This window comes from Mycteria americana, chromosome 6 (assembly GCF_035582795.1).
Source record: "Mycteria americana isolate JAX WOST 10 ecotype Jacksonville Zoo and Gardens chromosome 6, USCA_MyAme_1.0, whole genome shotgun sequence".
NCBI lineage: Eukaryota > Metazoa > Chordata > Aves > Ciconiiformes > Ciconiidae > Mycteria > Mycteria americana.
Window position 1 is genome coordinate 59,714,839 of NC_134370.1, and position 20,051 is coordinate 59,734,889.

Genomic DNA, 20,051 nt, shown 5'->3' on the forward strand with positions numbered 1-20,051 from the left:
CAGCTGCCACTGCTTCTTGGTGACAGTGTCACCTCTGAGAAGGATGGTATCCATCTCTAAATGGAGAATTCTGGGATGCTGATGGATCTTGTGACCATAACGGCTTTCTGCTAAGATCCTGCCTAAGAGGACAGAAACTGCTGTAAGGGCTCAGGCCTGGTGGCTGGTTTGGGTCAGGGTTGCTTTGCTCTCTTTCTTGGGAGACAGCTGGTTTACAGGGGGTGCGATGGAGCAGTTAATGCTGAAAGAGGGCATTGCTCAATGCACGTTACATGTAGATCTGGCAGCTGCAGAACACAGGTTATGGGAGGGCAGTCCACGGGGGTATTGCAACTCCAGTATGTATCCGTAGGAGACCAGGTGTTTCCAAAGCAAAGCAGGGGTGGACGTAATGCTGGAAGTGTGAGTTGAATGCGTAAAGGTGCTGGGCAATATCTGCATTGAAAAATGAGAGTCTACAGTTCTCATAGTCCAGCAGGATGCCAATCCTTCTGGGGGGGATAGTAATTCTGATGTCTGGCGTCATCCCGCTGTGCAGGAATTCGTACTTGTGCCTGTAGGCAAGAAACACAGACAAAAAACCCGAGGGCACCCTGCCGCTCTCAAAGGGAAGTGCTTTGTGCACACAGGTGTGTTCCAGGGCATGCTTCCTGCTTCACAGTCCCATCCCTCCTGTGTGCACTGTGGTTACTGCCCCAGTCCCATCCACTTTGAGCAATGGCTGTGGTGAGGAGTGGTGTGCTCTGTGCTTCTGCACAGCCTTATCCCGCAGTGCTCAGACCTGCCTGTCTAAGCCGCGTAACAGGCTTCTTGTTTCATATCCCTGTCTGGCTGTGAATGGATGGGTGGTAGCCCTTCGATATGGACAAGGTCAGAGCGCAACATGGGACTTGCCATTTTTTTCCATGTCTCAGAGGGCAGTGTGGGTGCCCTGTAAATCGGAGGGCGCACCCTTGCCACTAGGTTTAGCCTGAAGTTGTCCCTTCCTCCATGAAGGAGCTGTGCTCTGTTAGGTCGGTTAGGCTTGCCCCAGAACACCACTTGTCATCCCCTCAGCCTTGCCCCGAGATAGCTGTAGGCACTGTCAAGCAGAGAGTTGGCAAGCTGACTCAGTCCTGTCCTTCCTGGCCTTGCCATGCTGCCCACTTGCTCCCTGAGGGCCTGTGGCACTGAGCCCTCTTTCCTGCCAAAGTTACGGGAACTGCTCACGCCCACCTTCACAGCAGCAGAGAGGGAGCATAATCCCTTGGGCAGAGGCTGCCTGACTCACAGTCTGGCTAAGCATCCTCCAGACTACTGGACATAATTTTTCAAACCCCACTCTCTAAATTATATTTCCCTACAGGACCTCCCTGCTCAGCCAGGGTGGTGTTGATGGGGAAGTTCCAGTTTTTGTGCTCATTTACTAGAGGGTGATGTCTTTTAATTGTGATTTCTGGACTGTGGAGGCCAGGAAGGTGCTCTGTATATAAACAGCTTTGTCATGAGGATAGCCCTCTTCTTCCCCATGTAGTTGCTGTTTGAGTAATGCTGAGGTTCTTCAACAGTTACTCAAACAGCTCTCCCTAGTGTGGCACGCTGCAACCAAAAATATGAGGCTTTTATGGAACATGTGCCTTTCTGAGCAGAAACGAGAAGATTTATTCAGCTGAAGTGAGTTATCTGGCATTTCATAAGGGCCAGCTTCTTCACTAACCACCTCCTCCACCCACACCACTCAAACCTGAGAAAATTTCCCTGCAGAAATGGGTATAGCAGTGACTCAAACTGAGCAATGGCCCAGCTCCCTCTCTGAAGTCCATGCTCGTTGCTCCAGAAGAATGAGAATAAACCTCAATGTACCTCTTAGCTCAACGTAGCAAGGAAATCAAATTAGCCTGCCTGCAGTGTATGGGAGAGTCATTAGCTTTAGTGGGTTTGGTCTCTCTCATTAAGCAGCATTTCTTGCTGTGTGGGAGGCGAATGCCAGCACTGCTAAGGACTCTGGCTATGCAGTAGGCCAACTGCTGGGGAGCTGAGAGCAGCAGGTGCCTGGAGAGAAGTGTGTGCTCCAGCCAGCTGAGCTGCATCTAAAACCTCTCCCAGCATACCAGCAGGAAGAGGACAGGCAGATTTGGGCCCATGCTATGCCATCCTTGCCATGTGCTGACTGTGCATGCTGGGGACGCTCACGTGGTATCCAGGCTCCCTGTTCAAGGGGACCCAGCAGCACCCTGGCAACTCTTGCAGGCTGAGCGGTGAGCCATTCAGACAGGCAGTAGGCAATACTTGGGGATGCCTGGGTGGGTGACTTGTTTTCTTGCTCCTGGATGCTTCACGGGGTGCCCAAATCTCACATGGGAGTCAAAGGCAACGATGCTAATATAATGGTGTCTGGCAGAGAGCCAGCAGGTTCAGCTGAGGCATAAGGGGACCTGGCATTTCTGCAGGCAGGTATGGCTGTTAGGTACTTCCACAGGTAGGAGAGAGATCAAAACCAGTTGCATACAACTGGGTTTAGCCAGATAAGTAGTTTCTAGGTTACATAGATCTACTACTCTCTGTCTTCCCACTGGGGTTTCGGTGACCTAAAACAAGGCCTTCACAGCTAACTTCTGTAATGCAGATTTTATTCAGATTTGTTCCTGGGACTGCCTATTTTGATGTGAGAATGTCATTAAGCAGGAGGATTTGCTTAAAGGTTCCAGTGTCCTTCCAACACCAGTTCACAGTGCCAACGGTGGAAAGTCAGAGGGCCCTGGTGAGGTGCTTGTCTGGGCTTTGATACAAAATCTCTGGCTGCCCCCTGCAAGTAGGAGCTCTCTGCTGCTCTGCCTGCAGGTGTACGTGTAGGAGGTGTTCCTGTAGGAGACCTGTAGCCTCCACAGCCCTTACCTTGATGGTGTGATGATATGCCTCATGCACCAGGATGAGTTGTTTGCCCCCAGATAGCCATGTCTTGGAGTGTTTTCAAAAGCCACACCAATTCTGTACTCTGTATCTTCCTCAACTTCCACCTCCCAGTAATGCTTTCCTGGAAATGGGATCAGACTGCCCAGGATCCCAATACACCTGTGGGAGACAGACAGGAATATGTGCTTTGGCAGGGACTCTCTGCAACGCTATTTACAATGTTTAGGTATGTAACGTACCTGGACATTGCATATCAATAAACAAAAGCCACTTTTGCTGTCTCCTTAGCAGTGCAGCATGGATTTTTTTCACTACAGCGAAGCCCACATGCTGAGGACCTGACACAGAACCTGCAGGTTTCTTTGTGACACCTACCCTGTTTTTACCTGTGGGTAGCTTTGTATAAATGAGTGCCCTGGGCACTTTCAGGAATAGGGAGAGCAGCATCCTGTGTTGCCTGGGTTTTCTGGGGAAGTTATTACTTGCTAGAAAAGAGAGTGCTCTGGTGAACCACAGTATAGCAGGGGAAAAAGGCTACAGGTTTTGTATTTTCTTCCCAAATAGCCCAGGGCTTTACATGTTACTCACCATCAGGAATGGAGCACTGTAACAGCATGAAACTCCTGGGGCAGTTGGAGAGACCTGCTTATGCTGTGTTTGGAGAGACCAGCAAGAATTGAACATGGTAGCAGAGCTTGGGATATGCTTAGGTACCTGGGCCATGAAAGGTTTTAACAGTAGACTGTGGTTCCTAGCCTTTATGATAGGAACCATGTAGAAGATGACTCTTTAAATAGATGTGTAGGAGAGACAGACAAAGACAATATACCACAGAGAGACCCTTCAGCTTGATTTACAGGCACAATCTCAGAGTCAAAGGAGCTGGGCGCTTTGAAAATGCAAGTCTGCAAAAACACCGGTTCTGAAGCAAGAAAGTTGGGCAAAATAACCTGCGCCAAATGCTTCTGAAACATCCTAACTCGATTTAAGAGGGCAACATGAATCCTGTTAAGACTACACCCCAGCTTTTCCTCAGGAAAAGTACATGGTGTATTAGCTGTCATTGCTACATCACAGAGGATAGCATGTTTCAAAACACACCTTCAGTTTTGGATGGGGAGTCACACACAACCTGTGTATTTCTGTGGTAGGTTCCTCTAAAGTTGTAAATTACAAAGGCAAAGGACGTTGCTGGCAGACACTCTGAGCTCGCCTACCTCTAGGTAATGCTGAGAAAGAGCCGCACTCAGCATTTGGAGGGCCTGATGTGTAAGGATGGGCATGCACAGCAAGACAGCTGTACTCTGTGCCACCTCAGCAGCAATCAGTTAAAGCAAGCGTACAGTTCATTACAAGTGCATGTAGATGTCTTGGGAATAGCTTAAAGGCTGCTGAAATCTGGACTCAGGCTGTGCTGCTACAGCTTGAGAAGGAAAAGGAATGATGCAAAATGGATGGGTAAACATCTGTGAACAAAATATTACCATAGTAATGAGAGTTGCAAAGCCACCAAGGCAAACTTGAGTCAGATCGTAGGAGCTGCTGTGGTTAGGAAACACATTAGTCTTTCGGAGATCACACAAACTTCAGAAAGAAGAGTTTGCGATGTAATTTCCTTGTAGTATAGTGTTAGTCATTTCAGCTTGGGAGCTTTTTCTTTTTTTTTTTTTTTTCCCCACAGTATCTTGGCATGAAAGAGGCTTCTGAGAGTTCACAGTGGCATCAAAAACAGCCTCAGAGTTCAGAATGAGATGAGTGCCAGCTCTGGCTGTTTATGTGAAACATAAAAGCACCCTGTGGAAGTGGGATGAAATCCCATTTAGGCTTATCATGATGACTTTAATGAAGAGAATCTTCTATCTCCTGGCTCTTTTCTACCGAGCCCTCTAGTAACATTGCATTTCCATGGAGGGACTAAGTTGTGGGCTTGTATTATTCTGTCTCTGCAGATGCCTGTCCTGGTTCTATGTTGCTTCCATAGTTCTGACTGGAACATGCCTTTTGGCAAGCTAAGTCTCTCATTTCAATGGCAAAGGGCCTAATTCTGTTTTGAGAGTAAAATCTGTAGGCCCAAATAGTATCAGCTAGATCTTTCAGCAACAGGTAAGTATTCAGATGTCTCTCCCTTCCTTAGCATTTGCTTTGGCACTTAAATACCTGTTCAGATTTAGCTCAAGGTACCCAACACGTGTAAGCAGGTTTGTACGTAATTGTGGCTAGCTGCATCTGTAATCCTCTTTATGAACTTGCATTAACTTCCAAGTGATGCTTAAGTCCCAAAGAGCAGCTAGAGAGAGAGATTTAAACTCACAAAATCAATGAGAGCTGCTGAGATCCCCATTAGACACTTCCTGGCATTTAGTTAAAAAAAACCAAACAGACCAACTGTGCTTTGAACTATGCAAGCCTCTTTCAAAGAGGGTCAGGTGCCCAAAGCACCAATACGTTTTTTTGCTCATTATGTAGTATTTGCTGTAGTGAACAAGTTTTACATGAGTGTTTGGTGGTTTCCATTGGACGGAGCTATATAAAAACAGCCCCCAAATCTCCATGTGTGAAAACGAGACTAAGGAAAGATGGGCAGAGCCTCCTGCACATTATGTGCAAGGCTTTATCACCTCAGCAGCTTGCAGAGGAAGGGGCAGGAGACAGGGAGCAACAGACAGCAGAGAGGAGCAGCTCCTCAAGTCTTGGAAGTGTGCAAGTGCTGGATCACTGTAATTAAAAGAAAACCTAATAATTATGCCTTTTTAAAAAAAAAAAATCCCACTAGTGCTGTATTAAGAGTATATGGGGTCTGTTTATTTTTTTTCTTGTGACATTTTTCTGGGGTTTTTGGGCTCTGTAAAGAATTAAATGGGAAGAAATTTTTGGAATTTAATAGAAGTCGGTGCACACATCATGCGAAGGGAGATGTTGTAGATAATATGTATTAGTCACCCTAGAAATTCTCAGAAAAGAGCAGCAAGCCACAGGGAGTTCAGTAATGGTACTCAGGAACGATAGCCCCAGTGAAATTATGGGGCCTGGATAAACGTATATGGAGTTTTATCCTCCAAGGAACTATGAGGAAAGCCTACCATTTCAAACTGAGTAGCTATCTTAGGAGACCAACCTGAAATACCTTAAAATAAACCTGATTTTCTAAAAGATGAGTAATCCATATTTTAAAAGGACTGACAAAGACGTTTGCAGTTGTCTAAAACTGTAGACAACCATAGTCACTTATGCAAAAACAAGATGGAAAAACCCATTATACATTATACACACACATACAGTCTAGAAGTTTTACTTGGTTGGTACCTGGCTTGAAACTGAGGAGAGCTACAATACCAGTAAGCCTTTTTAGTGGATTTAAATTCAGGGTAGGGTGTGTTGTGGACGAAGCAGCCACAAACCACACGCATTAGTTGCAATTATTAGTTCTGTATACCTTGTAAAGCTATTATCATAAACAGGCAGATCACACTCTGGGTTTTCCAGTTCATCGCATGCAATTGTAAATCCATCATCTAGAATCGCCAGTAAAGGATGGGCGGTGTCCTCATTAAGGCAGAAGTAGGTGCCTGCAAGAGAGCAGAATACCTGAGGATAACTCCAGCAACCCCTTATGGCATTAGGGTTTGCAGCAAGGGTGCGGTGAAATGTTGCTTCCAGTGCTCTGGAAGGAATCTGTGGCTGACATTGAGAGAACAAGGCTGCCCATTTGGAGTTTTTCAAATAAATGGGTGGTTTACAGCTTAACACTGTTTAGTTACAGCCTTTTGAAAAGCAGAAAATGGGCCTTAACCTGGTTTTGAACCCAGCCAGGGCTCAAAGCTGCAGGCATTGCACAGGAAGTAGCTATTCAAAGATGAGGGGTCCTCCCTGCAATGGACTGTCCGGTTTCAAGTCACCTTCCTCAGAGCTGAAATGATCTATTTTTAATCCCTGAAAGGAGAAGGGGGACTTAAAGGCCTCTCCATGGCCCGACTCTTCCACATAAATGCTGGGCACAGTTTGAAGAGAAGGAACCTCTACAAAGGTGCCATGCGCAGCATCCCGCATGCTTCAGCACCTCCTCATCAGATCAGCCTTCAAAGAGGTAAGTCACCTAAGCCAGGCCAGGAAAAAAGTACTTCTGCCTTTCTCCCTTCGGAGACTTTACAAAGCAGGTCTGACGCACTGCGCTCTGATGAGCAGCCACATGCATCACAGCTGCTGTTTGTAGTTGCTGTTTGTGTATCCACCCCAGTAAGTAAGAATCAAAGGTCATTCCCAGTGTTGGAGGTGAGCGCTTGCAGCTGACAGAGCAATTTGCCTCAGCTGTTTGCATAATGTAGACTCAGAGAAGATAAATCTCTCCAAATGAAATCATTATAATCAAACTGCAAGTTACTTCAATGCAAATACAATACAAACAATGACAGGGCAATTACAGGCATGTGCTGCTGAAAACAAACACATGCTGTGCAAGCAGAATTGGCAATTTCAGATATTGAGTTTGATTCAAGTAGTTGAAATACACACAAACAATGGTAACACAATGACAGTCTTCCTCTCCAGGGATTTAAGAATGTCCATTTCTTTTCTGTGGTGTCACTGATGTGTAGCAGACACATTTCTTACTGAAACGTAGCCTTTCACAGATTAATGGGTGTGTGGCCACCTTGCTGAATAAGCATAATTTGTAAATCTCTCAGAAGGTAAGTGCAGGAGAGACACAGGTATGGTGTGAATGCATCTGTGAGTGATGTGGGAGGTTTGAGACACCCCAGTGAAATTGCAGCATCATTACAGCAGTGGTGAAGATGAAAACAGGTGTCTACCTCTAAGTCATTAAAATGAGCTTTGATTAGATGGTTGGGAGCAGAAAGGGCTTCCAACTTCCCTTTGGGGGAGAAGATTAATCCTTGCCCAGCATGGCACTGAGAGCAGAGATAATAATGCTATGTCGGTTACCAAAAGCAAAGCTTCCAGCTGAAAGCTGGCCTGCCTTCTTCCTGATGAATAAAGGGAACCAGCCCTCAGAGCTTCCCCAGCCAAGCTGGAGATGTTCTACACAGGAAGATTTTGCATACCCAAATGACTCTGTAAAGTGCTGACTGACTGCTCAGCCATACTTTCCAGCAGCAGCAGCAGCATTACAAGGTAATCTCTGAAGTAAAGTAAAATCACACTACAACTTTCTTCATTGGTGTGTCAGTACTTGGCAAGCTGGCAACATCTGGGGGCATTGGGTTGATCTAGTCTTTTAAAATATTTAGAAATGAGTAAGTTTCAAGTATCAAATGTACTGGACAGAAATAATTTTAAATTACAGAGCTAAAGCAATGCACTTATTGTTACTGTCCTGGTTTTGGCTGGGATGGAGTTACTTTTTTTCCTAGTAGCTGGTATAGTGCTGTGTTTTGGATTTAGTAGGAGACTAATGTTGATAACACACTGATGTGTTAGTTGTTGCTAAGTAGTGCTTACACTAGGCAAGGACTTTTCAGCTTCTCATGCTCTGCCAGGTGCACAAGAAGCTGGGAAGGGGGCACAGCCAAACTGGCCAAAGGGCTATTCCATACCATATGATGCCATGCTCAGTATATAAACTGGGGGAGCTGGCCGGGGGACAGCAATTGCTGCTCAGGGACTGGCTGGGCATCAGTCAGTGGGTGGTGAGTAGTTGCATCACTTTTTTTTTTTTCTTCGGTTTTGTTCCTCTCTTTCTCTTGTTGTTTTCCTTTTCATTACAATTTATTATTATTTTATTTTATTTCAATTATTAAACTGTTCTTATCTTAACCCACGAGTTTTCTTACTTTTGCTTTTCAGATTCTCTCCCCCATCCCCCCCCGGGGGGGGGGAGGGTGAGCGAACAGCTGTGTGGTGCTTGTTTGCTGACTGAGGCTAAACCACGACAGTTACATTTTTGTAACACTTTTGTGGGTTTTTTTAATTTCTAAAAGGTTACCAGGTGTGTAATTAGATGTAAGAGATTAGGACCTGATCCAGGGGCCATTGAAACCAGCAGGAATCTTTCTGCTGAGATAATAGATGCTGTAATAGGCTGCTGGAGTTGTTCCGAGCTGTACAGTACCTGTGGTGTGTATCAGAACAGGTTCACTTCTTTCACTGGAACCACCCAGGTTTTGGGCTCTAACACAGATGCGGTAGCTTTGTGTTGGCTGGAGGTGAATTAGGACTTCGCAGTTAGGAATGCCAACAATAGATCTACAGAAAATAAATCCATAGAAAATGATAGGGTAGAGAACAAAGGTAGGCCTTTGAGATTATTTTTCTGAACAACAAAGAAGAAACTACATGATCAGCTTCTCTTGTAACCCATCAACAACACTTTACCTTGTACAGTTGCCAGTAGCAGGGGTAAGAGTCTGTGACAGACTATGCAGATTTTTACATTTGCTTCTGCCCTTTTCCCATACCCATTTTTGATTAACATTTATACAATTAATTTTACTAACAGGAATGTTTATAAAGGTGACTTCACCAAAAGGTCATGAGTCCTTTCTCAGTGCTATCTGATGCCACATGATTTGAAATGGTTTCATCTCTACAGGTCATGGACTCGATAGAATAGTGACTCACTCAGTAATAATATCGCCATTTTCTTCATCTGTCAGCTTGGACAATTCAACCATGTAGGAATCAACAGGGTTAATGTCTCTAGATTCCCAGCACACCAGTGCTGCGTTTTCACAGCTTCGGATCTTTTTACTCTTTATGATAGGTGGTGAAGGAGCTAAAAAGTGGGCAAAAGAACAATTCTTAGCTGTTGCTTGAAGTTGTTTGCAACAAACATGCTTTGAAGACTTAAAAAATAGAACAAAGTTGTTTACGATATAGTTAAAGAAACCCGCTTCCCCAATGGACAATAAACAGCAGGCAGGGTGATTAACAGTACTATTCAAAGACTTAATTTGGACTATAAAGGTCCCAAGAGAATTAATCAGAGAAGTAACATAGATAGAGACTGATTACACAACCCTTTTCTTTCTATCATTGGTTTTATCTTTGTCATAAAGGTGCATCTCTTCTCTGCACTAAGATGTCAAAGACATCTGGAACAAGTGCTTGAAGGTCTCACTCTGACTTGCTCAATTGATGTCAGGATTTCACAAAAGAGAACCAGGGTGTGTAATTAATCTTGTTGTGGTTCAGCTGTTGGCAAGAATTCCTGAAGACAAGCCACACTAACGAAAACGTGCTTGACAACTGCAGTTACAAAGGGCAGCATAGCAGGTGAATCCACAAAATATATACAGGCCAATAAAAGGAGGGCTGGCAGAATTGGGAGGCTTGAGCCTTATTCCTAGCTCTCCTACATGCTTGCATTTAAATAAGGTATTTTGTCTCTGTGCTTCTGTTTCTTCTACTCCGTCCCTGTAAAACACGGACAATTGGCCCGATAGGCTCTCCAAATAAAAGTAGGAAATTCCCCTGCAGTCAGTAGACTTATATCAGAAGAAACAAAGCGCCCAGAAAGCATTACTGGCATAAAATTCAGAGATGACTGTGAATTTCACTATGAAGGTCACAGAGTCATATGAATAAAATATTTTTACCTGTTACATAAACTGCTTTTTCACTTGGTGGACTGATACCAGAGGCATTTAAAGCACTGACCCAAAACTCATACTGTGTATTCGGCAACAGATTAGTAATGGTGCAGTATGTTTCTTTGACTTTTAGCGTATGCTCTGAAATGAAAACAACAAAGCATTTACAGTGCCTTTACACCCTTACCCAAAGCTGCCTCAAATAATGGAGTTGAGGCACATTGTTTTGTGTGCTGAGTTCAAGAGAGCTCCTTGTGCTCCATACCCTTTGATTAGCTGTCAGGCTGTTTCACCATGCTTTCCTCTAAGGAGGCATAAATCAGATAATGCATCAGCTTCTGAAGGAGCCGCATACTCAGAAAAAAAAAACCCCAGAAAGTAAGGTTACCCACCTGTCACTGAATTTTTTCTAAAATGACGCTGTACGTTCCCACTCTGGGGATGCTGTCTGGTCAGCTCATCCCAGCAGTGGGACACGAGCTGAAGCTATTTCACTACTCATTTCTCATTCTTCATCTTATAAAATTTGGACAGGTTCTGCTTTTCTTTCTGAACTGGCCATTTGGCACTACTGGCTTCCACTTTTGCTGGAGACTGGGTGTTTTCAGTAAAAGGTTCTGCAAGAATATTATTAGCAAAGGCGGTTTTGTCACAAGGCTGGGACATTTTGGGATGGTTCTTTGGTTCTTTTTTGTGTGTGTGGGTGATGGGAAGTTATGGCCTATTATTAGCACTGAGATAAACTGTAAGATGACTGTGGGGGTTTCAGTGGGCGTGCCGACAGTATGATAATTTGCTCTCTAAAAATACTGTGCCTTGCAGTGGATGCAGCGCATGTGTGTCTAACGCAGTGCCCACCCCCCAGGAAAGGAAATGCTACTGTTGAGACTTAACTCCATCCACTGTCCCCTCCCCACTCCTGCTATCCCAGCTGCTGCCCCATCCTGTCTTTGCTCCTGTGATGGGTCCTGCTGCAGCTGGCAGCTTGGCAGACCGGGCAGGGGAAGAGTGGACAAAGCCAGAAGCAGGAAATGTGGTGGCAGGTATGACAGTACTGGTGGCGGAAAGAGTGCACAGAAGGTGCACTGGTTGCCACAGCAAGTCCAGAGGCACTTTGGAACTTGCTGGTTTTGCCAGTGGGGGGGCTGAGGTGTCCCCTTGGGTCCAGGCCTCCTTACCTGCTTGTTCCTCACTGTGCCTCTCGTTGCTCACTGGTTTATAGCACAGTTGGTAGCACTCAACAGTGTCATCTGAGAAGAGGCCCCAGCAAACTCTCATTGAGGTGCCAGTCGCTGCATTGGGAGCCTGGGGATTGATCACAGGGGCACAAGGAGCTGCAGAGGGGAAAACAGGTCAGTTTTTGAATGCATAAGCATGGTATGTTGTTCACAGGCAAACACCTCTCCTCTCACAAAGGTGTTTACACAAAGCCTAGGAATTGTATAGAGTCATATTCTTCCCACATGGAGAAAAGTTAGGAGCTGACCCTGTAAATAGTTGCAGATAATAATCAGGTCACTGGTGTATGAACTAGTCTTGCTTCAAATCAAAACAACGAAATACATAAGCCTCAGCCTAACCCTTCTCTGTAATCTTGACCTCCCCTGCCTCTGAGGGCTGCTGTTCCCCAGTGAGCTAGCACGGCCCTGCAGGAGCAACACCTGACACGCGCTGCACTGCTGCGGACCAGGCCAGGGGCTGAGGAGTCTCTGGAGGAAAGATGAGGGAAAAGCTGTACAACATGGGGTCAGCAGCACAAGCAAACAAGTAGCAAATGCTATTTTACTTTAAGAGAACACAATGTATGTGCATAAAAAATGCATATTGTTCTTTCTGACCATTTGTGGTGTGCCAGAAAAGGTTTTAAATCTTTTGTATCTTTATTTTTTTAATTATTAGAAATTTGTTTGGCTTTTGCTCTGTTTCCTGTGGATAGTAGGAAAAATGTTTGCTAAATAGCAGAGGAACAAGCCACTGAAATCTGGTTATCTAGAGAAGCTGCACAAGTTGTTTAAAGCAGTCTGGTGTCCCTCTTTACTACAAGGTAAGACAAGTTATTACCAACTAAGCATGCCTGACCCCTCAACAGAAGGGGGGAGTCTTTGAGTCTTCTAGGAAATCATCCAGCAAAAGCAGGGAAGACCAAACTTGGCAGTTCTGGTAACTTTATATTGAAAACAAATGGGAAAAAAAAAATTAAAAAAATAGCTTCCAGTGTCTCTGTATATATAGGCAAACAAAAAAATCCAGAGGGAAAACTAGGGAAAAGCTAATTCTGCCTTTGCAGTTCTCCTTTAAAAGAAGTAATGGACTTCTGTTTAACACATATCCTTAATTAAATGTAAATAGGTCTGAAATAATGATCAGATGGGAAGAGTACCTGGAATAGTATTAATGGAGTTCATTAGTTGTTCAACTTCAGAGAAATCTATGACCCGCTCTTCAAAGTCTGGCACTGTTGAAAGCTCTAAATCCACTTCTTTCTTTAAGAATTCTTCCAGCCTGTAATTGTAGGGGAAAAAAATGTCTAATTGGAAGTACCATAGTGTTGGAGATACCTTTCTATGATACCTATTAGTAAGAGGAAAAGAACATCAAACTCTAAAATAACAGCTATTTCCTTAAAATACTGTTTTCATAGTTGCACAAAGCTCAGCCTCCCCATGCCCTTTGCTTGGAGATACACGGCCATACATCAGAGCTGTGCTCCAAGATGCCAAACAGAGCTGGATGCTGATGGGACTGAGGGACCATGCTTTGTGTGCCCTACTCATGCAGAGAGCTGGCTGTGGCACACTGTGCTCCCACTGAGCAGGTGAGTGAGATTTCCCCAGCACCCTTCTGTGGGAAGCAAGCTATTAGCTCCATGACTTTCATTATTTAGAATTTATGACACTATTACTAAGTCAGGACCTCATGGTTCTAGGTATTGTAAATTTGAAACAAAGGGCTATCTTTTCTCTGTGTTTTCATAAATTATGACAGTCAATTTAAATGTATATTTTTTGCAATTGATTTAGTGTGCCTTAAGATTTCTTACAACTGCTCCAAGATCTTTCAGTATCTGTTTTGAGCTCCCACAGCTTGACTTTCTACCCCTCGATACTAATGCATAAATAAGCCTGTTACTAATCTATTTAGGGAGCTCAGTTTTAGGCAGATTTGTATCCAAAGCATTTCTTTCAAGATCTTTAGCAATCCTGTTTCTCAGTCACTGAAATTAGTTCCTTATGACTAAGCTGAAAACAGTAATTTATTCATGCTCTAACTCTCCCTTTGGGTTTTTTAAAATTGGCTCAAAACTAGTTTTGAGTGTTAAACTTCCAAGCAACTTTTTCTGCTGCAGTTTGAACCAGAAATACTAAAGATTTCAATAGCTCTAGTAGCTTAGATAACATTTGTGTGCCTGAACAGAGTCCAGAACATGCAAGTGTCTCCAATAACAGGCCCAATTAGCAGGAAGGAATGTGACACAAAATCCCAGATTGTGATACTACCTGTCAACCATGGTTACTGCTGCCTGTAGAAAAAAAGAAAGAGGGTGTTAAAGACAGAAAAGATACATTTCTTGCATTAGTCTACATCATGCTGTTGACCTGTCTTACATGAATTGTCCCAAATGCAGCCCTTAGAGTGAGCTAAGTGGCTCTCACCCAGCTCTAAGAACAAAGCTGTGCCTAACTGTCCATTCAAATGGACAGATCTTGGCTGAATTTACAGTAAGATAACATGCAGTATCAGGCAGTGACCAGTGTCTACCCATCTAGACTCTAGACTGTATCCTTCCTCAAGTGTTCAAAGTGCCAACAGATCCTTCACAAACAAAACCCAACAACAGCTGGGGAAAGTAACTTAGTGAAATTATCTGCATTGGAGGGAGTCTGAGCAGTACATGTTACTGGAAGACAGACGTGCTGTCCCTGGAGAAACCTAAGCAGCTGAGAGCTCATAACCAAGGGCTATTCACTTCTTGGTGAATAATGGTTCCTAGGGGTGATGTAAAACTGTTTACAAGCTAAGGAGAAAATAAGGTTATTCCAGAGATGCAGAGGAATGGGAAAAGTCAGGTCATGCAAAGAACTCCACAGGTTGGAGTGACACAGCAAGCTGATCCATCGGAGCAGACTGGAGGTGTTAGGAGACTTGTTTACTGTCCGGTTCAGAAGTTACTGTGGCTGTGCTATAGAAATGCTCCCACCCACCTGAGTCACAGGTCAGCTCAGATTAGAGCACTCACTCATCAGCAGCGAAAATTCTCATTTTTTCCAATTACTTTTCTACCTGCTAAAGAAAAATAACTTCTCGACACCTCCTCAACAGTGGGATTCATCCATCACTTTGCAGGAGCTCCTGATGTATTTAGTTTGGAGCCTCCTGTTCAGCTGAACTTTCCAACAAAATGAGCAAGAAAAAGAAACATCTTCCAAAGTGGTTGCATCAGTCTGCCTGCTGTGAGCCCAGAATAGAGCAAGAGAGCTGAGCCTGCATGAGGCAATGAACACTAAGTGCTTCCAGAGTTTCCTGAGATAAGCTTTCTAGAGAGACATCTCACTGAACCCCAGTGAGACTCATAAATCATTGAGCATCCAAGTTACAAACTTCTGCTGCTGCTTCTGCATTTTGGTCCCATTGTGTTGCCCCATTAAGTCAATGCCACCATGCCAAGCATCCAGAGCAGTGATAGCAGCATGGACCGACCACCCCAAATACTCTCTAGAAATAAAGCCACTTGGAACTTCCCAGCTGGGGACTACTTGCAAGCAGCAAAGAGCATTTAGAAGGGGCCTTGGCAGTTAAAGCTCTTTACCTTCATAAAATCCGCTTTGTCATTTTCCAGGTAAAGCTCCTGGGTTCTCTCTGTCAGCTCCTTGCAGGTGTCGAGATGTTCCCCACAACTGACCAGCTGCCCATATAAAGCTTCCAGCTTCTGCCTCTTCTCTTCCCCCAGTGTTTCCAACTGTTCTTCATACTTCTGAGCAAGCACTTGCACTGCATTGTTGTAATGCACCTCGAAGTTCTGCTCCTGCCTCCCAAAGTTTTCCTGCAAGGCATTTGGGGGTTCATTCCTTGGTGTCAGGCCTGATCCATAGTTCAGCCAGAGAAAAATCAGGTCTGCCTAAAATTCTCCTCGCCAGGGAGGCAATGCCAGTACACAGAAGCTGTAATTTGACTCATTTGCTTTTTTTTAGGGGTTTATTCTAATCATTCACCCCCACTGAGGCACAAGAGAGCGGTGGATCTGGTTGCAGGCATAATAAGAGCATCAGAAATTATAAAGAAAACAACTATGCACGTCAACTGTCTCCAACCTAAGCCCAGGGAGCACAACTAGGGATATATCCTAGCCATAATCTCACAAGTGTTTCCACCAACACAGTCAAGCACATCCTTCCATGAGAGAAACCATGGCAACCCAGTGGGATCCATGGATTCGCGCTGGGGAAGCTGAGCAGCTAATGCTGGTATCTTCACTCACTGCTGGAGAAAGCATTAGAAAGGAAGATTTAAGGAGCAGGCAAGGCTTCATTGCCAGCAGCTGCCCACTGCTCAAGCACTGATGTCCTTCTGTGCCACATGCAGCAGAGAAAAGACAGTAGGTGCCTTGAGTTTCTGCTTCAGTTTGGCTGCCAGCTGGGCCCCTTCCCCCTGGGCCAAGCTGACATCAAGCGAGCGGGAGCACAACCCTTGAAGTGCTGTAGATCAATGCAGCTGGTCCAAGGGTTTGCCTGTATCTGGCACTTCTGTGAAAGAAACCGAGTGAACACAAGGGGTACACTCTGGATGGACTAATTAGATCACAGGTCTTTGGCCATTTAAAACTAAGATAACCTGAGTGGGGGTCACTCCATTTCTGAATGCAAGTGTCTGTGCAAATGCTTAATGTGGTTTTACTAGCCCACTTAAAAGATTCATTAGGATGAATTTTCCTGAGTACCTCAGTCTAGGCAAACCCCAAGATAACTCTGTGCTCTGTTACCATAATTACTCACCTCATTAACCACTGAACACTATGACTGTCAAAACTGTTCTAACCCCAGTACCACAAAGTTAGCCCAAGAAGAAATGTCTTACCTCTACGGTGATGAAGATTTCCTCCAAGTGACTGGCAAAGTTTTCCATCTGAGCAATCTGCTCTTCCAACTTGCACATGTTTTTATGAATCTCCTCCTACCAAAACACGCAGTGTGATTCTTAGTGTGTCTGAATGCTGTTTTTGAGGCACCGCAGTACACTTGTATTACTCTTACCTTTTCGCTTTCCACAGCACTGCGGAGCTGAGCCACCTCGTGATCCTTGTGCTCACCAAACAGTTTGTCAAAAGCTCGGATTGGCATCTTGCAGGTAGAGCAAAAAACATCTGCCGCTTCCTCCTCCTCGCTGACAGCCTGACTGCTCCACTCATCTGACATGCCGCCACTGCTAAGCCCCTCTCTGGACCATGTGTGGCGCTCAGCCTCATCCTCTGCTCTGGCTTTGCTCTGATCTTCATCTTGAGAAGCCTCGCCAGGAAGTCCTTGTTGCTTTGTGCTCTGAGTTTGATCTTTTACTGGAGAGTTGCTTTTTGATGCATTATATATGGAACCTTGTGATCCTGCTTTTTCTGTGTGAGCAGGTGGCCACCTGCTCTCCACCATCTCCAGATGTCCTCCAAGAAGCTCAAGCTCTTTTTCTCTATCTTCATCAAGTCCATACATCTTAGCCAACTCTGCAACCTCCTTTTCCAAGTCATATCCAGCTTCTTGTGAGCGCTGAAATTTTTCACTACTCAATGCAGATTCCCTTCTGGTATCCCCCTCAGATCTGTCTCCTTGACCAGACGGCTCTTCGGGAAAGATATCAAACCTCTCCTTTGATCCATAAAGATCCATGTGATAAAATATCAAGCCTTCAGCTTCAGTCTCACTAGACTCTGGGACTGGTGGGGAAGCTGAACGACCGGGTGACTGGTCACTAGTTTCATACTCTCTTGTGCTGCCAGATCTGGATGACATTGGTATCCTCAATGAGGCTTTTGAGATGACAAGTCTCAAACCTGTAAAAGATAAGAAAGATCCTTAGCTACATACTTAGATATCAAGCATGAGTTTTTCTTGCTTAAAAATATATAGATGGAATAGGTTTGGCTGAGGACTGCTCAGGGCCTGGAGGGTAGGCATGGGAAAGACCAAAGCCGGTAGCTTCACTTTCTAAGTGAAGCTTCTGAAGTGAAGCCACGGGAAGCTTGCTTTTTCTTGCCTCCATGCAAAGCACAGCACAGAGCTGTCTCTGGTGTGCATCCTATGTTTTCTCATTGGCTCATCTGTGACCCTGATGTCTGATTTCCAAACTGTGGAGCTCAACGCTGTCCTCAGCTCAACACTACAACTGTGCTTCAGGTGCACTTAGTGCTGTTGTGTGCAATTGGAGGTGGCCTGGTTTGAAATCTGCTCACCCTTCAGCTGCTGTCAAGCGCTCTTTCTGAACTGTCAGTCAGGCATACTGTAGGATGCCCTCTCTTGTGAGCACTGATGCCATATAACACACTAGTAAATGCTCTGAAAAATCCTGTTCTGGATTTTTCAAGTTGCCATTCTTGATACTGAAACTTGAGGTTTCTTTTAACATTATTCTCAGTCCAGGTCGCAGGTCCTTTCTATAAAACAGGGAAAAATACTGCCCTTTGGGGGTTCTCAGGTGCTGTGAAAATATATATTTTAACATAAATGAAGCTCAGAAAAAAAGATTGATGATGATCCCCATGAAAAAGCATACAGTAACTAGGAAGCAAGGCAGGTCATTGACTCCTGAATTGAGAGAAGTCCGCTCTGACCTGGAGCTTGCGCACTTTGTCCATTCTGTGCAATGTGGGAGGTGTGAAAAGAGCATGTGGATGCGAAATGCAAAGCTATATGATAAAGCAGATGCATGTGGGACAACATTAAAAGTGCAAGGGCAATCTTAACGCTGACTCCCCAAGCCCACTCTTTCCAACCAGCCCGTATTAACAACAGCACATGAAATAGTGCTAGTACAGAGAGACCACATGGTGCTTGGTCAGAGCTGCAATGTCCCTGCAGCCCTCCACTGTTCACCAGCACTAACAAAATCACAGCTACAAAACTACTCAGGTCAATTTTCTCAGCAGTTTACTGCTACAATCAAAAGAGTTCATGGAAAGATTTCAGCTGAATATTAATGAACCTATAGTTACATCTAGTCCTAGCTCAGTGAATCACATGAAAGCTTTAAAACCACTTTCTCACAGAAAAAAGCCAAGAGGTCAGTCAGACATCAAGGTTATCAGAGCTTCTGCAGAAGCTTTCACATAAGCTTTGCTTTCAAACTACTTTTTATGGTCTTCATAGTTTCGAGTACTTGCTATCACTTCAAATTTATTTCATCAATATTTGATGAATATTCCTGAGGATTACTTAGCTAACAAAGTCAACACAGTCAGTGACTTATTAGAAAGCAACTTCTCGAACCAGTGAAAAATGCTAAGAAACTTCCAACTCTCCAGTTTTATATTAATGACTGAAAACAGTCCAGCCTACCAGATCTGCAAGAAAACACACACAGAAGTTCACCATCTGTCTTCTGGTGCTGCAGACATGGGTGTGGATTCTACAGCTAGCAATATCTTACTATAGACAAAACCACTGAAGTTAGGCAGAAATACTATTTATGCTAAAAGCAATAAAATAAATCAAGCAATTTTTAACATATTAAACAGAAAAAAGGTCTTGACACATACCAGAAAATGTTGTCTGGCTCCCGCAAAGACTTTTCTCCCCATAATTATAACAATAAGGCTTGCTTTAGAAGCTACTACTAACTAGAAAATGAATGAACAAGTATTTTTCCTACCAAAATGAAATTAAATTACATAAATTAAAATGAGCATAATTAAGCTCGTCTGGAACCATGCTGCCTAAATAAGATTTTCAGATGATTGCTCAGTGTTTGCTCAGTTTACAGGCACAGATACAATTACAGTGAAGAATGTTTAAGTCCGTAACCATCAATTATCGAAAATATATAACAAAGAATGTTACTACCTAAAAACTTGCCTTCTATCTTAAGACGTCACAAATTCTTCTGATAGCTCAGATGGCATCAAACTTCACATTTATTTCCCCTAGTAAAAATTAATTCACACAAGCGCAATTCCCTGCCACTTTCCTATGACTGCAGTTGGAAGACTTATTACCGTAACCCTAGACCGCCTCTTTGCTCAGGGGACATGCCAGCAATGAGCAATGGAACAAATATAGATATGCCCCGGCTGTCCTTCAGCAGTGTGCTACTTGAGTGTCACCAGGATGAATGTCATACACCAAGAAAAGGCTCTGAAGGTTGATTCCTGGATCCAAAGTACTTGGAACAATTATACAGACCCCTTGCTAAAGCCAGAGCACACTCTCACTTTCTGAGCTGGTATTAATAAACCCAGCGGAGTGCAGTCATTGACTCTAGGCGTGATTTCCAAGGCTGTGGTGCTAGGCAGAGTATCGTGGGTGGGATACACAAAACGTGCACTCTGCACAAACTAACTCAAATGGCTGGACGCATACTTACAGCATTGCTGCATATTTAAATGGCAGTATCTGTTCTGTTCTTTGCAAAAGTTTA

At 44.2% G+C, this 20,051-nt stretch overlaps 1 protein-coding gene across 1 annotated transcript; it reads right to left on the reverse strand.

Annotated features, from left to right (window-relative positions):
* Positions 1-301: 301 nt before the first annotated feature.
* FSD2 (fibronectin type III and SPRY domain containing 2) lies at positions 302-19,566 on the reverse strand. Its single transcript, XM_075506143.1, has 13 exons — positions 19,478-19,566; positions 16,688-17,472; positions 16,512-16,607; positions 15,247-15,480; positions 13,937-13,959; positions 12,820-12,941; positions 11,618-11,773; positions 10,446-10,580; positions 9,469-9,622; positions 8,960-9,093; positions 6,326-6,458; positions 2,875-3,051; positions 302-554 (listed from the first exon to the last, which is right to left on the reverse strand). Exons 2-13 carry the CDS (start codon positions 17,429-17,431, stop codon positions 302-304), a joined length of 2,361 nt encoding a protein of 786 aa, XP_075362258.1. The 5' UTR covers positions 17,432-17,472; positions 19,478-19,566.
* Positions 19,567-20,051: the final 485 nt, after the last annotated feature.